Source organism: Daldinia loculata, assembly GCF_022478755.1.
Source record: "Daldinia loculata strain CBS 113971 unplaced genomic scaffold F4817scaffold_2, whole genome shotgun sequence".
Classification (NCBI taxonomy): Eukaryota; Fungi; Ascomycota; class Sordariomycetes; order Xylariales; family Hypoxylaceae; genus Daldinia; species Daldinia loculata.
The window spans coordinates 495,241-520,515 of NW_026054856.1; the positions used below are offsets into that span (position 1 = coordinate 495,241).

Sequence of the window (25,275 nt, forward strand, 5' to 3'; positions counted from 1 at the left end):
TTAAACAGATCCCTATTTGATCGGCTGGTAGGTACAGATGATACTATTTGAATCCTTCTATAGTAATTAAAAGTTCTAGGAGGCTCTGCAGGTCTACCATTCACTTTTGGAGAGCTTAGTATTGAAGCGCATTGTATTCGTATTAACCGCGACAAGCGAAGTTTATAAAGAACGAGTCCAGGTTCCGTTCCACTAAAATACCCCTTTAAAGGATTAAAGAGGCTGTAGTGTTTTCAAAAGCTAAAGAATGATTGTATACATGTTTAAGGTTAAACAAACATTTGTTCTAATATAATAAGGTTCAGCAGTCAAAGGCTATAGAATTTCGACTACTGTCCCGAGACAAGTTGATTGTTAGCATACCTTATAGATATCTAGGAAGATTATTTAAACGAGTATGGGCATCATCATAGGCAATTGAAGATAGCTTCCGTACATGTGACCTAACGGATGTCAAGCTTTTACAGAAGGCTACGCATCATGTACGAAATGTTGTTATACCATTTAGTTAGAGCCCAAGCCATCTGTGCGTTAACATACTCCTGAGGTGTAAAAAGCACGTACCTTGGTTGTCAGGCAAACACTCAACCACATGACCAGTTGACACACGTCACCTAGTTGCCCAGCACAACAACAATTCACCCACCCCCCCCTCCCCCACCCATTGGAAGCTTTATAATGTCTAAAAACAAGTAGGCCTTTACACCGGAGACCAGTTGGTCGAATTGGCTAGGCACCTAATTTGAGGGGGGTTAAGACCTAGAGGCCACAGTTCGATTCACACCCGAGGGGTTTAGCGACCCTCAACTGAGTACAGATACGGCCAGATGACCCCTGCATATGGTAAAACTCTCATTACCTAGCGAGGATCGGTACGGCTGCAAAGAAATACCCGTAACGAAAGTAGGGCGCGCAGTAGCAACTGTCGGTGATAATAGAATAACAGTTGGCTGGGCGTTGAAGAGGTTTTTTTTTTACGTCTCCTTTCTCTCTCTCCCTTTTCATTATTTAAATCTCGTCGACTGTAATTCTACCCTGTATCTGTAATTTTCTCCCCAAGGTATTTGCGGCATCGCGCTGATAACTAGGGCCCCGAAACTACCTACTATTTAGATGTTAGCTGTCTTTCCATCGTTCCTGATCATCCCCGCCCCGACTGTCGAGGAACTCGTTAAACTATCATATGTACCCCATACAGCACTCCAGGAGTTTTCATCTATTCAGAGCCGTTCTAAGGTCTCCTTACTGTCCTCGTCTTCCCGTAATAGCTACGCGAACTCTTTGAATTTGCTTAGGTACCTGGCCATCTAACCATCAACAGATACATTCTAACTATGCCTTTGCGGTTTACTGTGTTCGATCCTTCATGGTTCTTCACTTGAAAGTTAGAAAACATAGCATAGTACTAAATAACTAGACGAAAAACATAACCATACGTAGGTAGTTAATGAATACAAAATGGTTAATTATTATATATATTGTGAGGATAATGAAATATAACTCTTTAGATCACGGGAAACTATAAGCCTGTATGAGATTTTGTCATCAATATGGCTGAAAGTTCTTCGCCCTAGGTATATTCGTGGTCCGGGGTCTCGCATGTATCCCCACAAACATACCTAAGTATATAATTGGAAGGCTCATCACGCGAAAATAAAATTTCTTACATGCCGTTGGGTTTGCTTCGTAGCAAGGAGTACACCTGGGTATTCGTCCTTAGCCGTGCTAAACTGTGACTGTCAGCGACCGCACAATTTAGATATACGATGGCTGATCCAGGTACCATCTACAAGTTTCCTCTACGTAACCACAGAGACGGTTTGTAACATACCACATATTTCTATTCGTGCTAATTGAACCACCTACATACAAGTATGGTGCTCATTCGCCTTATATCTATGTTGTGCTATGCAACAACTAGGCCCTTTTCTATGTCACCACTCAAGTAGCCTGCCAATACCACGTTACGAACCATCGGATTTCTTTCTCAACCCCTTCCGCTTCAGATTCAGAAAATGAGCGATTTCTTTCTGTGCCTTGACCATTTTAGCCCGCAATTCCTCGTCCAAATCGTCTCGTACGAACATGATCGGATACTCCATCTCTTGTAAAGTAGGGGGGTCGATTCTAGCGCCATAATCGGTGAGCACCTTTACTCGTCCGAAAGCCCCTATGCCAACAGAGCGGTGCAACAGATCCGCGCCGTACTCCTCGTCGCCGAGCTTAGCCTCCGCATCTGCGCCGTTCTTGAGTAGGATATCGATAAGTTCGAGCGTGAGGGCTTCGTCATTCTTACTGAGATGGAGGTTCGTGAAATGGGTCGGATACGTACAGACAATATCGATGTGTTCGTGGCTCTCCTGTATCAACGTCTTGACTAGAGGCTGGACGCGGACCCAGTCAAAGCCTCCCTCGGCCCAAAGACAGAGTCCTATAGACCGAAGGATAGACCTGAGGTTTCCATGCAGAAGCTCTACAACGCCGTCATCACCGGTCAAGATGTCGTGTACCATATCCATAATATAACCAACGGTCTCCTTCTCCCAAGTTTCCGCAAGGTCGGAGCTCTGCGGTAGACCACATGGAACTACCAGGGAATCCCAAAGGAGAGAGCGCACTGCAAGCGGCATACCAGCACCTGTCGCCAAGACCAGCCAGGTAATCTCGCTGCGGTAGTCTAATTTTCCAGAGTTCATGTACACCTCGAAAAGCAGTCGGATCAATTCTGTCGTGGTGGACGCATCGCTTGTTCCAAGGACAGCACGTTGGAGCGCGAGTGTTAGACAGAGTTGCTCGCATACTCCTGGAATGCCGATTGCCAAGTTTTCTTCAAGGACAGACTGTTCCTCAAAGCGGAATCCTCGGCTTAGTAGGAGACGCACCACGTCCAGTCTATGGTCCCCGCAAGCATGCAGCATCGAAAGACCACAGCCTTCATCGTCAACAGAGACGCCAATATCGAGGGCAGCCTCCATAGCGTCAAGTCCCGCACCTCTCTGAAGCATCCACCATATCACAGATCTGTAAGGCACATGAAGGCGATGAATTTCGGGAGTCCAGCCGGCAGCGTATAATCGCTTGACCATCGAGAGGGATGTTGCAAAGTGCATAGCTGAATAATTGCCGTTGCAGGAAGCGATAGCAGTAACGTCTGCCCCAGCCTCAATAAGACACTCGGCGAGATCTTCATGTCCATAGACGAGCGCGACTTGCAAAGGAGATAAGAATGATTGGTCTAATAAGCCGGACTGGAGCTTAAAGAAATGGTTTAGATCTGCTCCCGATTTGCGTGCCATTTCGAAGGTACCCCTTAGTCCGTATTGGCATGCCCATGCTAGAGATCTGTAGCTCCCGTAAGGTTCCTCGCGATCTTTCTTGTATGGGTCTATTCCCAGGTCTAGCTTGTATAAGATTGGCAGGATCTTCTTTGAGAATTTAGTGCAGGTTAGGGACCAGTAGTATAAATCATTCTGGGATAGCTCATAAACGATCTTGTCTAGAAGCTCGGCAGGGAGTGCAAGGAATATATAAGCACTCTGAATTTGCGAGAGTTCAATATCTCGCGAGGATGCCATGATGTAGATGGTGAAGGGAATATCTAGAAATCAAATTTGAAAGGAAAAACGAATGTAGAAAAAGTCGAGAATCAAGCTAGAAGCAAATTGAGAAGAAAAGGCAAAAGTTGATTCGAGAAGGAGGTATATGAGAGCGTTTTTAGGAAGGTAGACGCGAGAGCAGAAGTTGGAATATTGAATCCAATGAGGCCCACAGGCCCATGGGCCAACCCCGTTCAAGACGACAAAGTAAAGCGGCAGAATCTTGACGTCGATCCCCTGACCCGGCGAGTTGCCCACTTGTGCTCAGTTGGCGGATGTAAGTGAAATTGATGCACATTCCATCACCGGGGTCTGAACACGAGGAGACGTTGGCAGTAGGACACACTGCCAGAAGAAGATGATTTGAAGCCTAGGGAAAGAACAGAGATGTACCCCCTTTACTCACTCCGTGTCCCTTCTCACGGGAGTAGGAATGGCATTGTAGGCAAGTTTGTCTTAAATTAGGCAACAATTGAGACCTATGAGTACAAAACCACTTCTAGATACCCCGGAAACAGAGCTACAAAGTACAAAGCTACAAAGCTACAAAGTTACATATATTAGGCATTTGACAGCGTGTTATCCTCTATTATAGTTTACTGTGCAATTATGACTGAAGATAGGTAAGTGTTTATTAAAATAAGGCAAATAAAAGGCCATGTTTATAAAGTACCTCTCAATAGGCCTGACCTTACGGCATGAGTATAGGTTGGACGGTTAATCATTACGGAGTGGTAAACGGGAAAGGCTTTTTTGATGTTAAATAAGTAATGCATGAGTTTACAGTTGTCTTATTCATGTATAAAAATGGGAGAGTGGTTCATCTGTGGTCTATTTTTACTTGGAGTTGTGTATCTGGGGCAAAGTAGCCTTGACGTAAAAGAACAGGACGAACTGTCATTAAATAGGAAATTCAGTGATATCTCCACAGCAGCAATGTACTGACGTACATCTGCTCCGTTTTACCCCTTACGACCTTAGGTAATTACTTAAGAACAATGCTTCGTGGAGCATATGTCCCTGGTTCCTTTTATTTAGAGTAGAAAAGCTACAAAGGAGTTTCAATGATGAGATTTTTTTACCACGGTGAGTGTTGCAGAGTAGCCCTAATCCAATACCATGTAGTAGGCGTGAAGTGGAATGTTTCACTACGGGTTTCTCTATCCAAGCCTTTTTGGAACTTATCCGGTTTCTGTCTCGTATAGGCATGCACATTTGCTGTATGGCAATATATACTGACTTACAGTTCTCCAGGCAAAGTGTCTAACACTTACGTTTAAATAGGTGTAAAAACCTAACACCAACAGATATTCCAAATTAGAAAGCCCAAAATTATGTCGAGCAGTTGTAAGAAACTACTACCTTACAACCTGCTTCCCTTTTTAATATGACCAGATTTGCAACATATACTTTACGCATGTGCATGTCTTTAATGCAAGTAAAGTTCAAAAGAATGTAAATTATAAAAAAAATGCTTAAGTACCTAAAGTAGCTCATTGGTATAGCCTTTAGGTACTATTTGGTCATTTTGAAAGTTGAGTTTGTTGTCTCCAATTGTATAGCGTTTAACTTAACAAATCAATGTTAAAATTAACAATGTGTTAAATTAAGGTCTTTAATTAAACAAAACTATAATTTTAAAATATCAGCAAACAGGCCAGAACAGAGACTACACGCTTAGATTATAATAGCATAACTAAGCAATACGTTCCTGTGAAGACCTAAAAATAAGCTCAAGTGCAACTATTGTGTAGGTAGTCATAGATAGATGTAAAACATGGATCACTAGTTAAAATTGGTATGTACAAGTTGTTTGTTGAGCATGATAAGACTTTGCAGGAGTAAATACTAACAGCAAGGCAACTTCTTACAGTTGTGTAGAATACAGTATATCTTCGGCGTTTACCTGGAATTCACACTATCTCCGGTCTATGACCCCTTAAAAGCATAGCTACCAACTAAATTAGTTTGCCGACACACTAGGTAATTTACTTTTAGAAAGTTTAGTTTCCACTTCAAGGATTAGGTATTAGATGAATTTAGCAGGCTCATCTTTAAAATATCGTGTATTCGGAATTACATCATTGAGGTGGTTTGTCAGGGTATAAGTAGGTTAGGGGTAGCTACAGGGGTCTATCTACTATATAAGGGGCACTGCGCGCCCTCGTAAGAGGATAGAAGGCCAGGCGTTACAAGTTCAATACTATCTACTACTTGATATACCTATCCTAGACACTCACTCTGTGTCTGACATCCATCAAAGGGTATAAATCCTGACATAATTACCTAAATTCACCTATTCAAGGGAGCTCATAGTATACAGTAGACGTCTCTTTTAAACCCAATAAACACAGTGTTATACACTTGGATCATGACTAAACGTCACTAAACATGATACGTTTGCGCGGTCAGAAAGCAGATAGGCGAACACGTAAACAGCATGCGAAGTGATTGTAAAACATCTTGGATTTGCTATGCTAGCAAGATGCTATGGTATCACCGTTGGAAATCACTATGACCTTTTTCTTTTACCGAACCTGAAATGAAACGAACCGAGCTATGCAACAAATTTCCTTGTCAAAATTAGACACACTTCCTACTCCTAACCAAGACCATCCCCTAAAGACTTCAGCTGCTCTGCTGTTCCATATGTGTAGGCAGGTTGTAACTCGCGTAATCGGCATGGACGAACGCCCTATCCACAATTGGAACTGACTCTAGCACGTAGCCCAAACTCTCACTAAGATCATGGGAATCCCGTAACGTGGTAGATGCGTCCAAGATAATATCAACTTCTACGTTTAGTTTATCGCCCGAGTGGTAGGCATTCAGGCCCTGGATCTGTTTAATCGTCTTCGCAAAACGCATTGTGAGGTAAAGTACTATTGACAAGTTAGAATATTAGTTGAGAACAGGAAAAGGTAGAGGACTTACAAATGTTCCGTTGATCGGCGGTCGCGGAGAACCCGCTTAGATTCTTAATATGTTGCAACGATGTTCTAGACCAATTGAAGATGACGACAAGTGATAGAACAAGACCACCTAGAGCGTCTAGCCACCATATTTTGGCGTAAAATCCAACTACTATAGTTAGTAAAAGATTAGTGGGTAAGTTAGCTTCACGAGACGTACCTATAGGGAAGAGGATGGATCCCGTATTGAAAATCACATCCGTCATTGCGTCATCGGCTCTAGATATTATTAGCATATAAGTGTGATGATACCAGCCGTCGACAGTACTTACAAAGCCTGAACACTCGAGTTCTTGACCAATCGACACCATAACCAACATAGTCCTTTGATGACGACCGTCCCAAGCATGATACTGAGGGCCGGTATGCCACTTGAAATAGGGTTAGCTCAGTCGACTATGACTATAGAAGGTAATTACTTACACTTCAACCAACTCGTGATTAGGCGAGGCCAGTCGTTGTATCGACTCCAGCGCGACCTGAACGAAAGAAGTGATCATGATGACTGAGAAGACTAGAACACCTAAAGGTTCCAATCTGCGCCTGCCAACCGGGTATTTGTACTGGTCTTGTCTGGAGATCAACCACGTAGTCGTCCACACTATGACCGTCGACAAGAAATCCAGCACCGCATCAACCAAACTGGCTAATACTGACATCGACGATACTGAGATGACGACGGCAATCTTACCCGCTAGCAAGAGCACATTTGCCGTAAAGTTAACATAAATTGCCGTCGTTACAATCTTGTCGCCGCTGTCCAATTCCTCGTCTTCTTCTAACCATGGAATCTCGGGTTTGGGACCATCCCACTGGCCCTCTTCCTCGTCATTAAGAAATAGGGGCGTAGTCTCGGTGGCACGATAGATGTCCTTCGGGGTACGCTTGACCTTCTTCGTTACAACTACACCTGGGGCCACCACATCCGTATCGTCACCAGCCTCGCCATCTGCGAAGGTAACCTTTTGAGGGCTTGAGAAATTCGTGAGGGGAGTTATAGGGCCAAGTAGGTCCTCGCTACCCTGGCCACTTCCGTTATTGCTTTTGGTGAGGCTGGCGCCACTTGATTGCTCCTCCGAAATAGTAGCCGGGATATCCACATCCTTGAACGAATGATGGGGTAAATTGTTATATTCGTTAAGTAGATCATGGGGTAAACTACTGTCGAGCAAACGGTCAATGTAGAGATACTGCTGTACCAAGTAATTGGTGCGCTCGTAATATTCGCGCAAAGGCTTCCTCATAGCACTCAGCTGTTCTTCCGTCTTCCAGTAGCGCGCCCAGTTATATCGAGGGTTCGACTTGCCGATAAGCAGCATAGAGCGCATAGTTGAACTATGGAGCAATTGGTTGAGTCGACGCTCTTCGCTTTGTGACCGGCGGTGGGCTTCATCATCGGGTTCGGATGGCGGACGAGAGAACATGGACGGTAACAGGCCGGATTCCTCATCATCTAAAACGTTGGGCACGGCACCTCGCCAGGTGCTGCCATAGTTGTGTAATGAGCTATGGGAACGACTCTTGAGCAGGTGGGTAAGCGTGCTGGGGCCGCGTGGTGATATTGGCGGGGGATTCTCATCCTGCGAAAGTAGAAAAGAACCCCGGTTAAAGGGAACAAATCCTCGACGCGGGTCCGAGGTCGAGTTATCCAAAGAAGACATGTTTGGCGACCTCACAAGAGTATTTGGTGTATGAGTAAAGGAAGAATAAAATAGAAATGTTGGTAGGTCACCAGCTACCGTGTGGGTTGTGGGTTAATGTAGAATTGAACGGCGCTGCCTCGATTTAGACTTTCTCGACTTGGCAAAGTCGGATGGATCTAGGTTATATTGATTGACTGGTTGTTAAATTGGCATTTAGCATCTGAAAATAAAAATTGACCAAAGTAAACAACAGCAACAAATAAAAAGAAGAAAAGAAGAAAAGAGGAACTTCAAAACTAGGAAACATTAGGTACGCTACCAAGTTACATATTTAAGAATCGCTTACGGGAACACGAATTGAATCCTACCAAACTTTCACATGTACCTACCTACATGTTAGGTATGTAGTTATTGGAATTTATTTCGCTCGTTATTCTGGGGCCTGTTTGAGAGTTGCAGCACTGCGTAGCATCTAAGAACCCTGTAAACGCGCGGAAGTCGTTAACTTTGAGGCTAAGAGCTACGTACAGTAGGTTACAGTAGGTCACAGTGACGTACACTGTACGGTACTAGCATGGTAGTAGAGCAGATCTTACCGTAAATAGCATAATTTGCCAAGACACTCCGTCTAGCATTTGCATCATTCGCCTTGGTGCTGCAAGTGCTGCAAGTGCTGAGGCCTCTGGTCCTGCAGGCTTTGCAGGCTTTGCAGGCTTTGCAGGCTTTGAGATGACTTTAACGTCGCAGTCCCCTATTGTGAACCCTTATCTGACTGTACATATTGTAAAAAAAACGACTCTGATCGGCGGTCTCCTTATTTCTTGTTTATCTCCGAATACCTCTCAGTTATCTGGTTGGTTGAAAAGGGTTCCACCCTCCGCAAAAGAGCTCCAATATGTTTTACGATTGAAACAATTCGTAGTACCGTATCTTAGCCGGTCTCGTCTAGTGTGACTTTACTCGCATCCCGGATAACTTCACTCACATCCCGGAGCCTTACCTGCATGCATGTACATAACACCGATTTCGCAGTTTCGAGCGACAGGAATTTCAATAAACTCACTCGACTGAGCCAAAGCAGCTTCTATATCGACAGGTCCTGCGTTTTCATTCTGGTCTCATCGGCCAACACCATCGTCTCCTAGTGCCGGAATCTCTGTATGGTTGGTTTCTTATTTTTTCATAAGAGTTACGCCGAAGCCATCCTCACCTATGTCTTGGATACCTTTGCAGTAGATATTTTTTCCGCTAGCAGTGCAGTTGCTTTCACGATTAATTCGTGTTCATATCCGTGGATCTTCTGCTCGAGATCTTGCAGACTCTCTCCCTCTTCAATCTTGATCTTCTGAACCAAAATAGGTTCGCCGCGGTCGACTTCAGCAATAACATAATGAATCATTATGCCAGTTGTATTGTCCTCGAGCTTTCCGGCCTTGAAATCGTCGTATGCCCTATCAATTGCACCCGCGCCGTCATATTTTCCTATAAAAGCCATTGTTAGAACAAGCCAAAGCCTATTTGGAGTGAACTTCAATGCACACCTGGTAAAGCGGGATGGAGATTGATAATCGGCACACCAGCAGCGCTGATCGGACGTAAGAAATTCGTCGTCAAGACGTGCATCCAGCCTGCCAGAACAATAAGATCTGGCTTGTCCTGCAGTATTCTCTCTGCCAAATCGGCGTCATATTTTAGCCTTGCTTCCTTGAGCACAGCTGCGTCTTTTTCGCCGAGTTTGTGATATCCGTCCTTGACCAGATTGAAGTAATCCGTGGGAATGCCGGCTTTCTCAGCCCGCGTCACCGCATATGCTCCTTTCCTATTCACCGTCACCTTCACGATCTTGCCTCGTATGCTATCAGGCGCATCAGAGGCGCATGAATCAATGAGCGCCTGTAGATTTGACCCATTCCCGCTGCAAAGCACCGAGATTCGCGCTTCGGCCATGATTAGACAGTTTTGGTGTGCCTTGTATATTATACCAGGGAACGATGAACTAGAACTGAGAGGTAAGTTATATTGTAAAAGAAGCGTACGGACCTAGCTCTTTCGTGTTGCCGAATTTCTCTCTGCGGGAGGCTTAAGTTAAGCAAACGCGCTCCAGATAAAAAGATTGCGTCGCGGGGTACAACCCCGATAAAGGAATAATAAGCTCCAATTAGATTCGTATAAAGTTCCAACTATATATCAAGTATATCTCTGTAACAAGGATATATAGTGGGACTTTCTACATGTCGGTCTCAAACCAACGGCCCGGTTCCGCTGACTAACTTCCGGAGCGGGCTACCGGGTCTTGGAACTCTCCGGGCAGCTACGGAAAGGCACCCAGCGCAGACTTCTGTCGATGTTAGCGCCGATTATAAATCATATATCCCGCTTCAATGTCTAGTTCAGGTTTACTAATTAGTCATAACTATACTCTAATAGTAAGCCATAATTTCAAGATACAGTATAAGGCGTACATGCATAGGAGGTATACTTACGAACAGGCAAGCCTTATACATTGGTATTGGTAGGTTTTTAATCTGTTGCATATTTTTTAACTATTCCTAGGACCTATAAGTCTACCCCAAGTCATCGTAGTTATCAGCACTAACTATACCTATCGTTGCCCTTCTCGATGATCTAGCCTATATTCACGTTACTTATTCTATACTATAGCAGCTACCTAGTTACTTATTGTTTATGGGCCGTCAAATATACGGTGTCAACTACTATTAATATTAAAAACGCCAGTATAATATAAGTCTCTATGCTATACTGTATAAGTAGATCGAGCTCTACAAAGTACCTACGTAGCTGTATGGTTCATTCATCTAAACCCTAAGAGAGCATACAACGTGATTACAGATCATAGGTACCTAGTTCACATAAAAGAAACTAGTAGTGAAAGGTATGGATTCGTCACGATGTTGAGTAGAGCCTCCTAGTCTATCTTAGTTAGGTACCTATACGATATTAGCTACCTAGGTATGTAGGTACGATAGCAACCTCTACTCATGTAAGTTGCGTTACATTTTATGTCACTCCTATAATAGCATGCCAATTTCGAGCTAATAGGTCCTGCCTCTGACGTGCGTAATGCATCCTATCAGCTATCATTTTCACACTTCTTTGTTACCTGTTCGTCTAGACCTATTGTTCTTTCTTGTCCATTACCACCCTCGAAACGGGTACCTGAGATGTAGCTTACCGACAATAAGAGCATGGGCCCTTCAATTTATAGTTCATCCATATAGGTGCCCACATCAATAACTAAGATCGGTCATATAATGTCTGTAATCCGGCGTATAGTCCTAGCCCATTCCGAGAATTGTCCAATAAGTGGGAACGGCGACGGTGCCTAGTCGGAGGCCGATGCCAGCGCGAACAATACCCATGACATCTGCCTCTATTTCTCAGTGTATTAAACCATACACTCCGTGATGGTCGACATTCGTAAGCTATGTGCAGTGACGATCTTCGTATCTGGGTATGGTATCATATATTATTAATTGAGACCTTAAAATGCCTATGCGCCTTATGGCACGAGCATATATATAAATGCTAGATGTTCATCCTGCCGCGAGAACACTATTCCTACCATCAAGATCACCATACACCGAAATGCTCCTCAGTCAGTGCAAGAGGCTCGGTATTCCTATCACCTATGGGGTTACTATTGAGAAGTATGAAGAAGATATCAGCAAGAGAAAAGCTACCGCTGTTGCCCTCGATGGCCGAAGATACACAGCCGATATTGTTATAGCTTCAGACGGTCTCGGGACCAAATCTCAGTAAGTAAAGTCTAAGAGTCATGTTCCGCTTATTTTGATTGTTTTTCTTACTGTTTGTTTAGATATTCAAACATATTCTAAGCTCTTATAACTCATACCACAACTCTATCTCAGCTTCTTCTTAAACAACATTTCTAACCTATCATAGTGCTCTTACACTAGGACATCCGCTTAGAGCCTTCAAAACCGGCTTCGTAGTTTATCGTGGAATGTATTCGACAGATCGCCCTAAGGACGCACCAGTAGCAGGGGAATTTATTCGAAACCTACAAAGACCCACCTTGCTTGCTCTGGTAGCTAACAAGATCCATTGCATTCTTGCCTTTACTAAAACTGATGTGATCATTGGTATCACAACTGAAGTAAGTATACAGCGTTTGCTTTCTATCATATCATTTGGAGGTAAAGTTGCTAATAAATATTGAGTATATTTAAGGAAGATGATGCGAACACGACAGATTCTTGGTCGTCTACTGTGTCGAACGCAACTTTATTGTCGCTTTTACCGGAGCCAGAGACTTGGAGCCCTTTGCTCCGAGAGGCTATCCATCACGCACCAGATCAGAGCATTGTTCGATGGTCACTATGTTTCCGCAATCCTCAACCCTGCTGGACCTCTGCTGGTGGCCACGTCATTCAGCTAGGCGACAGTGCCCACAGCTTTTTGCCGACATCAGCAAACGGTGCCACTCAAGCCCTTGAAGATGCCTTGTCTCTTCCCGAATGCCTTCGTCTAGGGGGTAAGGAAGGCCTAGGGGTCGCTACCAAGGTCCATGAGTTACTACGGTAAGTTTCTTTATCCTATTTCTTGACTTTATCATCAAGCAACCACAGCTTTGAAAGATGATGGCTAATTACCTAAACCCTATAAGGTATCAACGCGTTTCGCTTATCCAACACTTTGGCTTCGTCAATACGCAAGACTTCCATAGCGAATTCGACCAGAAAGCCATGCAGAAGTATCCACTATTGCTTATGGGCAAATGGCTATGGGCACATAACTCGGAACGCCACACAACACAACATGCACAAGGATAATAGACAGGACTCCTAACCGGAAATCTAAAGCAGTGTTTTATCACGCTTTGAACCTATGGCACGTTAAATTCTCTCATAGTAGGATATATAGCTACTTGCTCTTATTCTTATTTCAACCATGGATTATATATACATTAGACTAAATTGCGTAATACCAAAATTCTCTCCTCACTCGACTCTATGAATAAAATCGGTCTTAAATTTCGAGGCTCAAAGGATTATATCCAAGTTGATTCACTTACAGACCTCAACGTTACATATTTTACCCTTTAATAACTGAGCGTATACTCGAATAAGTACAAGTAATAATAAGAACGCTTGGCTCGGTGAATTTCGTACACAAGTAATAACTTAAAAGTACCAACAAACGTGACGCCGTCTATAAGGGACATAAAGCAAGACTAACGAGACTCTAACGTCTATCGTCTACCTTCCCCTATAGCCTAGCTTTAGATATGTTCAAGCTTGTACGATTCACCTCTCTTGTACAAAGCCTGGGCCGTACAAGTTGGGGTTTCTGAGAGGGAATTACTCTAGGTCTCGAGGCCCTCTTACGCAACAACAACAGCAACTAGTATACGCCGTCACTTATACGACTATACCTTTTGATGACCACAACGTTCTTTGCAGGATTCTATGAAAACCCGGCACGGCTAACATTCGACATTCTGTTATCTTATGGTACCAGCCTGGAGCATCGTCACAGCTGCTGTCCTGGCGACTCCCCGTGGCCCCATCGTCGTCCTTGTCGCCGCCCCTCGCCCCTCGCCCTGTCGCCCAGCTGCCCAAAACTTAACACATGGGCCCCTCGCTGCCGACATAAGCAGGTTCCACGAAAGATTCTAAAGAGTTCCGCTTTTAGGTACTGCCTTCCAAAATTTCTAACCTGGCTAATTCACCCACCCCTCTTCCTTGAAAATTCCGCATTGACTAAAGGTTTAGGCTTAGGGTTTTCTTCCTTCTTTCCCACGCAGAATTCAAGAGCCTCATACTCGCCTACTACTGTCATTTCTGCACTTCACTTACCTGCAGTCTTTCAATACGCACAGGCTTCGTTATTGTCCATACATCTATCACTCATCCATTACCTACCTCGTTGCCTTGGGCCCAAGACATCCCATTGTTTACTTCATCTTCCTTCTTACACCCCCTCGTCATTCTCAACCACTCGACTCTCCTCGCTAGACCTTTCTCAGACAGGATGGCATCAGTATGGTCCCTTTATTTATTGATTATGCGTGACGCGTAAACTAATACTGTATCTTTTAGTCATCCGGCAGCATGGACATCCACACCAAGGAGGTGGATGGTCAAACCTATCTCATAGGTCCGAACGGAGAGGAAGTACTTTTCGAGGTAAGTTTTAAGTCTCTTCTAATTCGAGTTGCAATATTTATACCTTAGTTTAAGATATCTGAAATCTAACTGCTGCTCTTTAGTACGATGTCAACCAAATCCCCGAGCATTTTCGAGAGTACTACCGAGCCCAAGCAACTCTCAGATCCGCAGTAAGTCTTGATGTTATTGATTCACTGCTTAAATTATAAAAACTTGAGGCTTATTATAGCTATCTAGGGAGCCGTAGCTCGACCTATGGTGGATAGGGGAGTTGTCACTGATATCCAAGGGTTAACCGGCGCCCCTCCGGTTCATGACGAAGATACCGATAGCGACAGCTCACTTGAGAGCGACGAAGATCTCGAAAGTGACGACGGTCTTGATGGTGACGATCTTGATGGTGACGATCTTGCTGGTGACGGTGACCCTAATGGCCACGCCTACGCAGTATCAGCAGCAGCTGCTGCTGCGGATGTTGCTGCTCCCGCTGCTCCCGCGGCCCCCGTGGCTCCTGTGGCTGTACCGGCCGGTGGAGCTGCTGGCCCTGCTGGCCCTGCTCCGGTGGCTCTAGTAGTTCCGGCCCCCGTACCCGCTGTCGCCGCCCCCGCCCCCGTACCCGTTGTCGCCGTCGCCGTCCCCGCTCCCGCTGCCGTCGTGGCACCACCGCTAGGCAACTTAGCCCAGCTGAGGGCCATTCCAGCCCCTGTGGTAAGTACATTATAGCCACAGATTGTATATAAAAAGCGGAAAACTAATTTGAATAACCGTATTTAGATGCCATGGAGCTGCCCGGTCTGCGGCTCCGGCACGCCGCTCTGGCAGCGCCATTTGGCGTCGCACGTTACCGCGTGTGGGTGGCCAGGCTGTGGCCTGGTTGGCTTCGCCAACTTGAGGGAGGTGGCGCTCCATATTAATGCCGCACACGGGCAAGGCAGCTGGGTATGCCCGGTATGTAAAACTTCTTCACTTTCTGTCTTATCTCCTGTCTCCCCCTTGGTGAGAGGTTATGCTGATTCTTGTCGTTCCAGTTCCAGTGCGGCAACAACAACCTCTTTTCGAGAGTCGACAGCTACTACCTGCACGTAGGCCGCCATTGTATCTTCGGCTGAACAATGTATTAGTGTGGAACTGGTCGGTAGACGCGTTCGTGTGGATGAGTTAGCAATGATTAGATTAGGCCTTAATCATATTCGAACTACGGATAGCCTTTCGTGAAATACAAATTTCTTCGGCCGATAATTTTGTTCTCTTGCTAACTTCTAGATACGTACATACAGAGCTCGAGAACAAAGCACGTAATTGACGTCAGTGGCGTGTAGAGGGAGCTCGCAAGGCTTTGTCTGCTGTAGTAGCGCATATACTAAATTGTAGGTTTGATTTCGCTTTTGTAGATCCTCCCGAAGATCAATTAGGTACTGTGCGCGAAGGAGGATCGAGAGGCTTGATGACGAATACCACATACGTCGGCGGCGAGATAGGGGCTAGTCAATAATTTTTCCGATTGCTCAATTTTCAAGCCTGGTTATGCACTTGCGCCTCTGGCTGTCTGGGCAGGCTTGTTGTTGCATATTTAAAATCCGTCCCCGGGAATTGTTGTTTATGCCCGATCCAGGTTTTGATAAGCCTCTGCTATTATTGTCGTATTTGTCTTTTTTAAGCTGGGGTCCGCCTAGCGTTAAAACTAGAGCCTCCCCCATAGCAGGGCTCGAGTTCTCGCTGGTCCGAGCGGGAAGAATGCTTCGCCTGGAGTATTCACAATTGGGAGCTATTATAGAGGAGCTAACAGGTACATTAGTAGCCTATGGATTTTTGTAATAAATGTATGTATGTTAGGAGGTAAGCATATATGTATGATATAGGGGGTGGTAGTATCCGGTCTCCCGCGTCAGATCTGATCAGTGATCTCCGAGCTACCGGTCGCTTTGAAGTTTTCGAGCTCTGAACCCCTGAAAGCATAGCCCACTGACGACGCTAAGGATTATTGGATGGAATATGGAGCAGATTGCAAGGCTAGCTAAGTAAACCCCTGAGCTGGCATAAGATACATCAGTTTTAAAAAAATTCGGGGTTTGTTCTTTCCAAGGTAACATCTCGTTTATGTAAATAAGTCAAGATCTACGATGCAGAACATGGCTGGCGGTGGATGGTTATGGAGTAGGTAATCCGTATAGCCCGTAAATAGTTGTTGAAAAATCTGGGCAGCCTTATTCCGGGCACGGCGGACTTGACATTGTAGTCCGGGACAAGACACGGCCCTGATCTAAAATCGTACAAAGGTAGTTCCGGACAGGACAAGTATGTATGACAAGGGAATTCTCTTGAACAGCCGAAGCTGTTGGATGCGGATTTATATCCACAGGTACGTACTTATACATGGTTCCCCATATACCTCACATAGAGAGATGGTCTGTGTATTATACTTGATTATATACTATGTAACTACTTGTACATAAAGACTAGTCTTAACACGTGGGGTTCGAGATGCTAGCAGCTTAATAGCACTGCGCAAGGTCCGAGCGATGATCCCAGACAAAAGAAGGCTAACCATAAGTTAATACCCTGTGCGACGGGTACTCTACAAACTTCGTTACGCGCGGCCAAGCTCAATGGGATATGCGGGCAACAGAGGCTTACCGCAAGTTCGGACGAAATTGGGAAATGTTGGTAGGTTATTAAAAAAAATAAAAAATAAAAAATAAAAAGCTGATCTGATATTCGGGTTGCTCTGGTCAGTAGCAAGACTTTGCGTGTGGCTGCAAGATGCGGCGTGCGTAAGAGGTCAAAAAGAGAGAATATTCGGAATGTTTTAATATTCAGACGCCTTTTGCATGGGACCGAGGTAAGAAAGAAACTTTTACATATTAACTACCGTACTTACATAGATGTATTTACTTACATATCAGCCTCTATTACAAGGTATATAGTGCGTGTATTTGCGCCTAAGTAGCACTAGGCGGATCAATTAGAGGCTATTACATGTTGATATGTACTAGTTATATGTAGTGATACACTACTTCATTCTCGAAGCCAGCGCGGCTTTAGAGAAGACGCCGTCTCCGTATATTATAATAGTACGATGAGCGAATGGCTCGTACGGTCGTACCTTGAGCGGCGTTACCAATTGGATGGGTAATCCCGGGAGGCTAAAAAGTTAGAATGGTAACCGAATACATAACTACCTATGTATTGGCATAGCGGATTATGATACTCAAAACCAACATCGTCCGGAAACCCTATGATGTAGGTAGTAATCTGTTTGCGAACTTTGCGAACTTTATAAATGGCAAAAGGTCCGACCCTCTGTACGGGTCTTTTACTTGGTTTACTTAGTTGAAGAGTAATATAGTAGTTGATAATAATAGAACAAATATAGAAAACGTATGGCAGCTCTTTATCACGTATTGTTCCAAGATGCGCTGATTTCCCATTCAGCTCGGTCGGCCTTTGCTAATCACTTCCTATTGACGCCAAACCTCGTGTTAGTGGATCGGCTTACAATTGGTTCGTATTTAACAACTCCCTTAAATCATCATATTAATACATTCAAGCGAGTTTTGCGATCATTGAAATACGACCTTTTTTCCTGCTTGCTGGCCGAATCCCCTCTCTTTTTATAGAAACCTCGACGGCTTAAGAACTACTTTGGTGTTAACTAGTTACAAATCTTCATTCTTGTTGGACTAACTAGCAAATTCGAAAGAAGGAAAAGAGAGAACCAACCATTGAATGCAGATACATTCCTCGTAGCACCTACGCGCGCAAATCCTCAAAGACTATGCAGAGCTAGAGGAGGTTGGCAGGTGAACTTGACCTCACATGCAATCATGCAATACCAACCACATCAATACATAATCCGTACATGTACAAACCTCAGCGCCTGTTTCCCGCCCCACTCTTTAGACCGGCCTGCTGGCTCGCCGATTCTATGTAGTGCACTTTCTTTCCAATTTGCCTCCCGGTTTACTACCACCAGCTATAGGAGATACTTTATGTAAGTAAGATATATAAAGTACATGCGCATCTACACAACCTTAGTCTGTTCATCAACATGAAGCACCTGCACTTACATGTAAATATTTCCGGAGGTTGTATACTTGATTTGAGACAAGTGACATCCCATTTCTAAACCCTAGCTTACATGGACGTTAAAGATAAATGGAAAAATGGAAGCCAAGTCTTTTCTTATGTTTTGTGGAGGAGCATTTTCCCCCTTGCCCATTATCTTCCTGGAGTGCAAGTTACCGCGTAGTTAGTGGGCAGCGAGCCTAGAACGTCGGCCAAATGCAGGGCCTGTTCCCTGAAGCGGACGAATTGATCGTGCAATGCATGATCGGATGAAGCTAGCGCGAACGAGCCGCTCCACCCGTTACCCCCAGTTGCTCACTCGCCAGGTACCTTAGCACATGTAGACGAGGTAGCTAGGTACTACTTTGTAATGGATATGCGCCAAAAGAGGTAGGTACTACGCTAAAAGTCACAATAGAACTGGAACTCGCCAACCAACATTGAATGAGAGTTCCATACCACTTGACCTCGTAAAAATAGAGTCTAGCATGTACCATCCAATCCCGTACAATTGAATAGGTTAGGTAGGTACATGTAAATCACGTACGGATTAGGATTACACAACACCTTTAGGTACCTACGTAAGTAAGCCAAGGTCATTTTCAGGTCCAAGTTTTTGCCCGTGATTGGAAGAAACATGTAACTAAGCATTGGCGAAAACGAAGGAAAAAATAACGTCTCGCTGCCTCGCCTGACACCATACATCCTCGTCATTGAACACACTCACACACGCCTTTCTACCTTTTTTTTCTTCTTCCTCCTTACGTCTCTATACTTTCATCTCTCCACCGTTCGTTCGCTCGTCCCAGCCACTTTTTGAATACTCCCGCCTGCTCCGAAGCTGTCGTGCTACTTAGCATTAGCTTACGAGTTAGGGAATTAATATCGCTTGATTGTAGGATTTCTCTCGTTGAGTATTCTCGATAACACGGTGCCCCTCGATCTTTTTTTTTTTTTTCCTTTCTTCGCTCGATCGCTTCACATCAGCATCATATCGTGGTTCGGAAGGCCAAAAGTATATTCCGACTGTGATCAATAAACGTGCCTCTTCACGTTGTCGTCCGTCCCATCGTTCAGTTCGGTTTTATTATTTCTGTTCGAATTCGACCGGTTCTTCGATCCGCATTTCTCTCCATCGAATCGCATCTCCTGCAGCTTTACGTACTCTATTAATAAATAAGGTTAATACCTGTGCTCTCGACCCGGCAAGCGACCGTTACTAGCAAGCCGTGCTTCTCTGCCCTGCTTTAATTGTCACCTCCGTGTAAGTGACAAACTACCTGTTTGCTTAGTTCGAAATAGATGAGAGAGCAAAGAAAAATCAAATACAGAAGATATTTGTCCGAAAGTGGGAGAATTTGTACGGGTGGTTCGATATTTCAATCTCGCCACGGAGACTGCTTGAAGTTTTGAAATTGGCATAAGGCGGAGCAACAAACCATCATTTTTTGCCATAAGCTTCAGCTTGTCATCCCATTCTTCCCGGCTTTCCACAAGTGTCCACCCATTACACGTTTCGGGCTTTAAGACTAGTGTTTCCCGATTGTTCCATTGCAGCAAGACCCAAGACCCAAGATATCGGTCGGTTACGTCTGCACAAGAACACAGCTGACTTGAACTTTTTTTATCGTCATGCAGTTTTCCGCCGGTTCGCGTCATATTCAGACATTTAACAGGGCGTAAACTACGACTTAATCGTCGAGACGACAACTCGATTCGCTATTGTAATAATCCCCTTTATCGTAACGTAACACCACCAACAGAGATCTCGCACCAGCTAGCCGATACTTGCAACTATTAGATCTTTGTTCGTTTATGGGTTTTTTGGTAACCCGAAGAATTTGAGGCGAGTCAATCTATATGCCTAGATTTCCGGTCACCTTTCGGCGGAAATCTACCGCGGCAGAAGATCCAAATGGACCGGTAGCAGAGCATTCTTTCCGAGTCCTGGAACGGGCTGAAGTAAGCAGTGGAAAATCCTTTGATGGTGGTGTCAGGTTGGCCCGGATGACGGGATCTACACCTAGACCAAACGTTGCTGCAGAGGATAATCTGTTTGCGGGCTTGAAAAATAATCGGTACGTCCAAGTTAGGTAATATTTCCAACGTCTTTTTTTTTCTTTTTCTTTTTCTATTTCTATTTTTGCCTCGGCCTCATCGCCAAGAGTTGGTCCGAGCAATACGTATACCTAGTGGACTGCTGTTACGAATTACTCGGATTTTAGCACGCTATTGTCTCAGACCTTCGTACACTTATATTACTAGGCTGGCCCTAGCGTTGTGCAATTTTACTGATCCTGATCCTCCCTAGTGGTAGCGGAAGTTCCAACACTACTAAGACGGCCTCCGATAATTCTTCTCGTCACAGCAACGCCTCTACGGCTCCTTCATCAACCGATTTACCACCACAGGACGACTGGCGCGGTGCTAATAGAAAGTCCGTGTCCATGGCAGACGTTCCTGCTCCGCTGGCACCCAAGAATCACGGCGGCTTTCTTAAACAGGCAGGCAGAACTTTCTCTTTCGGTAACAGAAAGAGTACCACCTTGCCAACTATACTGGCAGAGGACGCCGTCCCTGCCGTCCCCGCGATGCCTGACGAGTATAGTCCAGGTACGCCCCGTGGTCGTTCACGGGCTGAGACTGCTTCGACGGCCAGCACAGCGACGCCTCCCAGGGTTGACGACAGGGACTTCATGTTAGATCTAGGTGGTGATCTTAGCAGCATGCTCAAGTTTGACAAGCGTGCTAGTGTCGCTACTATAAAAGAACGTGGCTTAATGGCAAATCGAGCCAGCCAGCTTACGCCGCTTCATCTTGACAACTCCGTTCCTGTTGAGCCTCCACAGCATTCGTGGAATAGCCATCATTCGAGGAATAGCCATCATTCGACTGATGGATTGTTAACGTCTGGGCGAACATTGACGTCCCCTACTATTCATGAAACGCGGCCACCACCCGTTCCAAAGCATGATGACAGCCCTAGAGAGCGCCGACGATCAGACGACGATGATGAAGACACAATACTGTTAAGGGATTCTCTTGCCGCTACTCAATATTTAGCTAGCGAAGCACCAGTCCCTAGCGGAAATTCTGGCCGGTACAGGAGAGACGAAGATAGCACTTTAAGCTTTAGGTCTGGCGCCACCGAGTCTTACTCTAGGTCGGCCAGGTTCGATAAGAAGACCGATGACGATAATCTCTTCGATAGACCCGCTAGCCGCCCTAAGTTGGCATCAAGAACGGGTCCTCGCTCCCACACCATGCCACAGAATAAGGTTATGACTCCTGCGGAATTTGAGAAGTACCGCCAAGATAAAGCTCGAGATGAGATTATGGGGATAGCCGACGAGGAGGAATCAGATAAGGAGGAAGAGGATAATTACGATGACGACGAGGATGATCGAGAGAAAACAAAGCAGCTGGCCAAGCAGAGACGAAAGCAAGAGGCCCATATGACTGTTTATCGACAACAAATGATGAAGGTAACAGGCGAATCGTCTACTAACACTCACGCCTCTCACCCTAGCATCTCGATGTCAATGAGCACGCCGAACTTGGTATTAAACGGCGGATCTGGCAAAGGTGTTTCCCCGATCCCCCCTTCGGATGGCTCCGATTCCGACGAAGAGGTGCCTTTAGCGATTCTGGCAGCGCACGGGTTCCCTAATAAGAACAGGCCGCCAACGCGTCTCAACAACATGTCGTCTAACCCTAACTTGCGGGCCTCCGTCGTACAGCCTTCCTATGTCAGCGGACCAGGATCTACTGTGGGCGACAATAACGGCCAGGGAGTTGGTAGTGGTGGCAATCTACCACCGTTTGCTAGGAAATTGCCCCAGGATCCGTACCTTGGCGCGGGTTTAATTAACCAGCCCACAAGAGAATCATTTGCCTTGGGCGGAGGATCTGCTGCTTCGAATAGAGGGGTACCTACTGGAGGTCTAGTTGGTGTGATTGCCAACGAAGAGCGATCGAGGGCGTTACGACGTGGTAGTCCGGTAGTTGATGGCGGGAGGAATTCCTTTCCCCTTCCCCCGAACGTACAGACGAACGGGATGCCGATGAATGGGGGTTTTGACCCTATGAGCGGCATTCCTCCTCAGACGATGTACCCAATGGGCATGCCGCAGATGCCTAACCCGATGATGACTCCCGGCGACCAAGCACAGATCCAGATGACGCAGCAGATGCACCAGTTTATGCAAATGCAAATGCAATTTATGCAAATGATGGCTACCCGTGGTCCGGGACAAGAACAGATGCAAGCGCCGTTTCGACCCCAGGGACATATGCCAACACAGTCTATGGGATCTTTGGTAGAGGGACCGCGCAATTCATTTATGGGCGATCTAATGGTGAATCACATGGGTCAGGGAATGAACTTGGATCTACCAAGGGGCGATGCGCAAATGCGGACGATGAGTATGGTTCAGCCAAGCTCAGCATCGTGGCTTCAACCACCTCAAGCCGGCTATGCGCCCTCGATACGCGCCCAGGGCACGGGTTATAGTCCTTCAATTGCACCCTCAGAGCGCAGTAATATTGGGTTACCTGGACGCTACCGACCAGTCTCCAGCGTTGCAATGGTCGATCACAGCAGAACCGCTACCATGACCGGCGCTATGCCAGTCATTCACTCAAAGCTTCAAGCCGAAGCGAAAGTGACTCCCGTGAATAAGGAGGAGGACGATGACGACGAACAAGGATGGGAAGCCATGAAAGCGAAGCGGGAGAAGAAGAGGAGCGTCTGGCGATCCAAGAAGAGTTTCGGGGACGATATCGGAGCACTCATCAGTTAAAGGACGTATATGCATTCCAATGGTTTATATCATGATCCTGGGCTACATAAAATAGGGGCACGTGCGAAGAGCGCACAACCATACTTATCGGTCGAACTCATAACAACGCTTCCTTCCGTTATTTTTTCCGTCTACTGGGGAGGCCCTCTGGAACAGAGGACGGGTTGGATCCTTGTATATTTCAAGATCACAAGTGAAAACATGTCCTGCGAGGTAGGACGAGGCGTATATGGCTTCGTAAGGAAGATTTGGCTTTTCTTGGACAAGAGAAAGACCTGCCATTTAGAATAAGAGATCTGTGGGATGAATTAGGGGTATGTCTGAAGTTCGTGGTGGGACGATTCATGATAGAACACCCTATATATCGGTAATTTAATACTTTATCCACCCAGCCATCTACCTCGACGATAATCTTTAATTATGGATATACCTAGTCGGAAGTGATGTTTGGAGTGGCGAGAAGAGGGTGGAAGGCAGGGGTATTGTTTTATCATTTGATTCATTCATGTTGGTAGCCAGCGTTATAGCATTCATTTAGAGACATCTTTTTGGAATTTATCCTGTAACCCAAGGTAGTTTGCTAAAGTCTATCGCAATTGGCCCATGATTGTCTTATGATATTGTCCCATCCCATCGACGATGATCGAGGCTTATGCACTTTCGTCCGACTGCTCCCTACCAGTCCGTTGTCCTTTTTTTATGCTACTTTTTTTTTTGGATATTTTCTACTCCAGCTTACCCCTAGCCCAAGCGCTGCGCTTGACGCCGAGCTCGACAGCAGCGAGGCCCCAGTCCTCGCCATGGTTGTGGCCGCCGGAAGTAAGGCCTGCGCGGGCCTGGGCCTGGGCGTCGTCGAGGACGGTTAGGACACCGAAGATGACGGGGATGCCCAGGTCCAAGCCGACGCGCATCAGGCCGTGCGATACCGAGTCGGCGATGTACTCGAAGTGCATGGTCTCGCCTTTGATCAGCACGCCGATGGCGATGATGGCGTCAAAGGGCTGCGTCGCGGTTGCCGTTACTGCTGTCGAGGCTAGGTCTGTCGTCGAGCCGCCGAGCAGGTCACCGGCTGAGGCGCTGCCGCTGCTGGATTGCTGGATTTGAGAGGCGGCGTACATGCTGTGAGGGAGGTGTTAGTTTGGTGTTGCGTTGGTATGAAATCATATAGCAATTGCAATGGCGCGAGACAGCTGGCAGGTAGAGTCAAGGGCTTCTAGGTGAGCAAGTATATTCGGAGAAGAGGGGATTCCTAACCGCTGGACGGCGATGGGCAGCTCCCACGACCCCGGCACCGACTGCACGACGATATTGGACTCTTTGACGCCGCAGCTCAGGAGCTTCTCCTTGGTGCCCTTGACCAGGGGCTCGATGATGGTGGTGTTCCAGCGCGCGTGCACGATGCCGATGCGCAGGCTGCTGCCATCGTGTTCCTGCGGGGAGGGGCCTTTGAGGGAGTGCGCCATATTTTCTCTCTCTCGATAGAGCTTAGTTGGTTCCTGTTTAATGTGGTAGACGGATGTCAGGGCATAGGTGGTCTGTTGATATAAAAGCAATTGAGTAACCTAACGTAGGGAATTGGAAATGTGAGGAGGAGGAATGGATGAATGAATGGTGTGAGAATGGGAAGCTCCTCATGTATGTACCTACATCGGTAGGTAGTAGTGTTCGAGGTACACAAGGTGGGCTGTACGAACACCATTCAGAGGGGCAGAGCATGACGCACTTCCGAACAGGGGTATACCCTACCTTGGCTTAACCCTTTGCGGCACCTAGGTGTCTGCCTTCGTCACCTGATGTACCTGTGGTTGGTACTGTATTTTTAGGACCGGAGTATTTCGATTACATATTGCAGCAGCAAAATAGAAGGAGTTACACAAAATCTAAGTCGTAACTTCACTTACTGATTTTAGGGGCTAGCAGGTTCGGCTAACAAGTTCGACCGGAAGGTACGATAAAAGTCGGGATGCTTTAATTTCTACTTGGCTCAATAGAGTTTTCCACTCTTTTTTTCAAGTTGAAACCACTATTTATACTCTCCTTTATAC

General features: G+C 45.8%; 7 protein-coding genes across 7 annotated transcripts; 3 read left to right on the forward strand and 4 right to left on the reverse strand.

Moving 5' to 3' along the window:
• Positions 1-1,964: 1,964 nt before the first annotated feature.
• F4817DRAFT_311398 (uncharacterized protein) lies at positions 1,965-3,575 on the reverse strand (the record flags this gene model as incomplete). The annotated part of the gene is made up of 1 exon (XM_049299990.1): positions 1,965-3,575. The coding sequence occupies one exon, from the start codon at positions 3,573-3,575 to the stop codon at positions 1,965-1,967; it is 1,611 nt and encodes a 536-aa protein (XP_049163526.1).
• A 2,319-nt stretch (positions 3,576-5,894) lies between these two features.
• Positions 5,895-8,601, reverse strand: F4817DRAFT_323650 (uncharacterized protein). The gene is made up of 5 exons (XM_049301536.1): positions 6,992-8,601; positions 6,841-6,939; positions 6,729-6,787; positions 6,531-6,677; positions 5,895-6,478 (listed from the first exon to the last, which is right to left on the reverse strand). Exons 1-5 carry the CDS (start codon positions 8,227-8,229, stop codon positions 6,225-6,227), a joined length of 1,797 nt encoding a protein of 598 aa, XP_049163527.1. The 5' UTR covers positions 8,230-8,601; the 3' UTR covers positions 5,895-6,224.
• Positions 8,602-8,834: 233 nt separating this feature from the next.
• F4817DRAFT_323653 (phosphoribosylglycinamide formyltransferase) lies at positions 8,835-10,278 on the reverse strand. Its single transcript, XM_049301537.1, has 2 exons — positions 9,753-10,278; positions 8,835-9,693 (listed from the first exon to the last, which is right to left on the reverse strand). The coding sequence occupies exons 1-2, from the start codon at positions 10,156-10,158 to the stop codon at positions 9,422-9,424; spliced, it is 678 nt and encodes a 225-aa protein (XP_049163528.1). The 5' UTR covers positions 10,159-10,278; the 3' UTR covers positions 8,835-9,421.
• A 1,539-nt stretch (positions 10,279-11,817) lies between these two features.
• F4817DRAFT_311401 (uncharacterized protein) lies at positions 11,818-13,025 on the forward strand (the record flags this gene model as incomplete). The annotated part of the gene is made up of 4 exons (XM_049299991.1): positions 11,818-11,987; positions 12,136-12,349; positions 12,424-12,773; positions 12,860-13,025. The coding sequence occupies 4 exons, from the start codon at positions 11,818-11,820 to the stop codon at positions 13,023-13,025; spliced, it is 900 nt and encodes a 299-aa protein (XP_049163529.1).
• Positions 13,026-14,226: 1,201 nt separating this feature from the next.
• Positions 14,227-15,472, forward strand: F4817DRAFT_311402 (uncharacterized protein; the record flags this gene model as incomplete). The annotated part of the gene is made up of 6 exons (XM_049299992.1): positions 14,227-14,235; positions 14,295-14,381; positions 14,465-14,533; positions 14,601-15,071; positions 15,138-15,302; positions 15,392-15,472. The coding sequence occupies 6 exons, from the start codon at positions 14,227-14,229 to the stop codon at positions 15,470-15,472; spliced, it is 882 nt and encodes a 293-aa protein (XP_049163530.1).
• A 4,615-nt stretch (positions 15,473-20,087) lies between these two features.
• F4817DRAFT_81590 (uncharacterized protein) lies at positions 20,088-23,272 on the forward strand. The gene is made up of 2 exons (XM_049307921.1): positions 20,088-20,506; positions 20,740-23,272. The coding sequence occupies exons 1-2, from the start codon at positions 20,289-20,291 to the stop codon at positions 23,228-23,230; spliced, it is 2,709 nt and encodes a 902-aa protein (XP_049163531.1). The 5' UTR covers positions 20,088-20,288; the 3' UTR covers positions 23,231-23,272.
• A 513-nt stretch (positions 23,273-23,785) lies between these two features.
• F4817DRAFT_323662 (6,7-dimethyl-8-ribityllumazine synthase) lies at positions 23,786-25,005 on the reverse strand. Its single transcript, XM_049301538.1, has 2 exons — positions 24,485-25,005; positions 23,786-24,349 (listed from the first exon to the last, which is right to left on the reverse strand). Exons 1-2 carry the CDS (start codon positions 24,691-24,693, stop codon positions 23,956-23,958), a joined length of 603 nt encoding a protein of 200 aa, XP_049163532.1. The 5' UTR covers positions 24,694-25,005; the 3' UTR covers positions 23,786-23,955.
• Positions 25,006-25,275: the final 270 nt, after the last annotated feature.

Bases quoted from the DNA above. Each gene is read 5' to 3' on its own strand.
- F4817DRAFT_323650 (XM_049301536.1), bottom strand. From the start codon at position 8,229: ATGTCTTCTTTGGATAACTCGACCTCGGACCCGCGTCGAGGATTTGTT. The intron at 6,940-6,991 runs GTAAGTAATTAC...CCCTATTTCAAG, and splicing joins AATCACGAGTTGGTTGAAGT to TGGCATACCGGCCCTCAGTA. The intron at 6,788-6,840 runs GTAAGTACTGTC...AATAATATCTAG, and splicing joins AACTCGAGTGTTCAGGCTTT to AGCCGATGACGCAATGACGG.
- F4817DRAFT_323653 (XM_049301537.1), bottom strand. From the start codon at position 10,158: ATGGCCGAAGCGCGAATCTCGGTGCTTTGCAGCGGGAATGGGTCAAAT. The intron at 9,694-9,752 runs GTGTGCATTGAA...TGGCTTTTATAG, and splicing joins TCTCCATCCCGCTTTACCAG to GAAAATATGACGGCGCGGGT.
- F4817DRAFT_81590 (XM_049307921.1), top strand. From the start codon at position 20,289: ATGCCTAGATTTCCGGTCACCTTTCGGCGGAAATCTACCGCGGCAGAA. The intron at 20,507-20,739 runs GTACGTCCAAGT...GATCCTCCCTAG, and splicing joins GCGGGCTTGAAAAATAATCG to TGGTAGCGGAAGTTCCAACA.
- F4817DRAFT_323662 (XM_049301538.1), bottom strand. From the start codon at position 24,693: ATGGCGCACTCCCTCAAAGGCCCCTCCCCGCAGGAACACGATGGCAGC. The intron at 24,350-24,484 runs GTTAGGAATCCC...CCTCCCTCACAG, and splicing joins CTGCCCATCGCCGTCCAGCG to CATGTACGCCGCCTCTCAAA.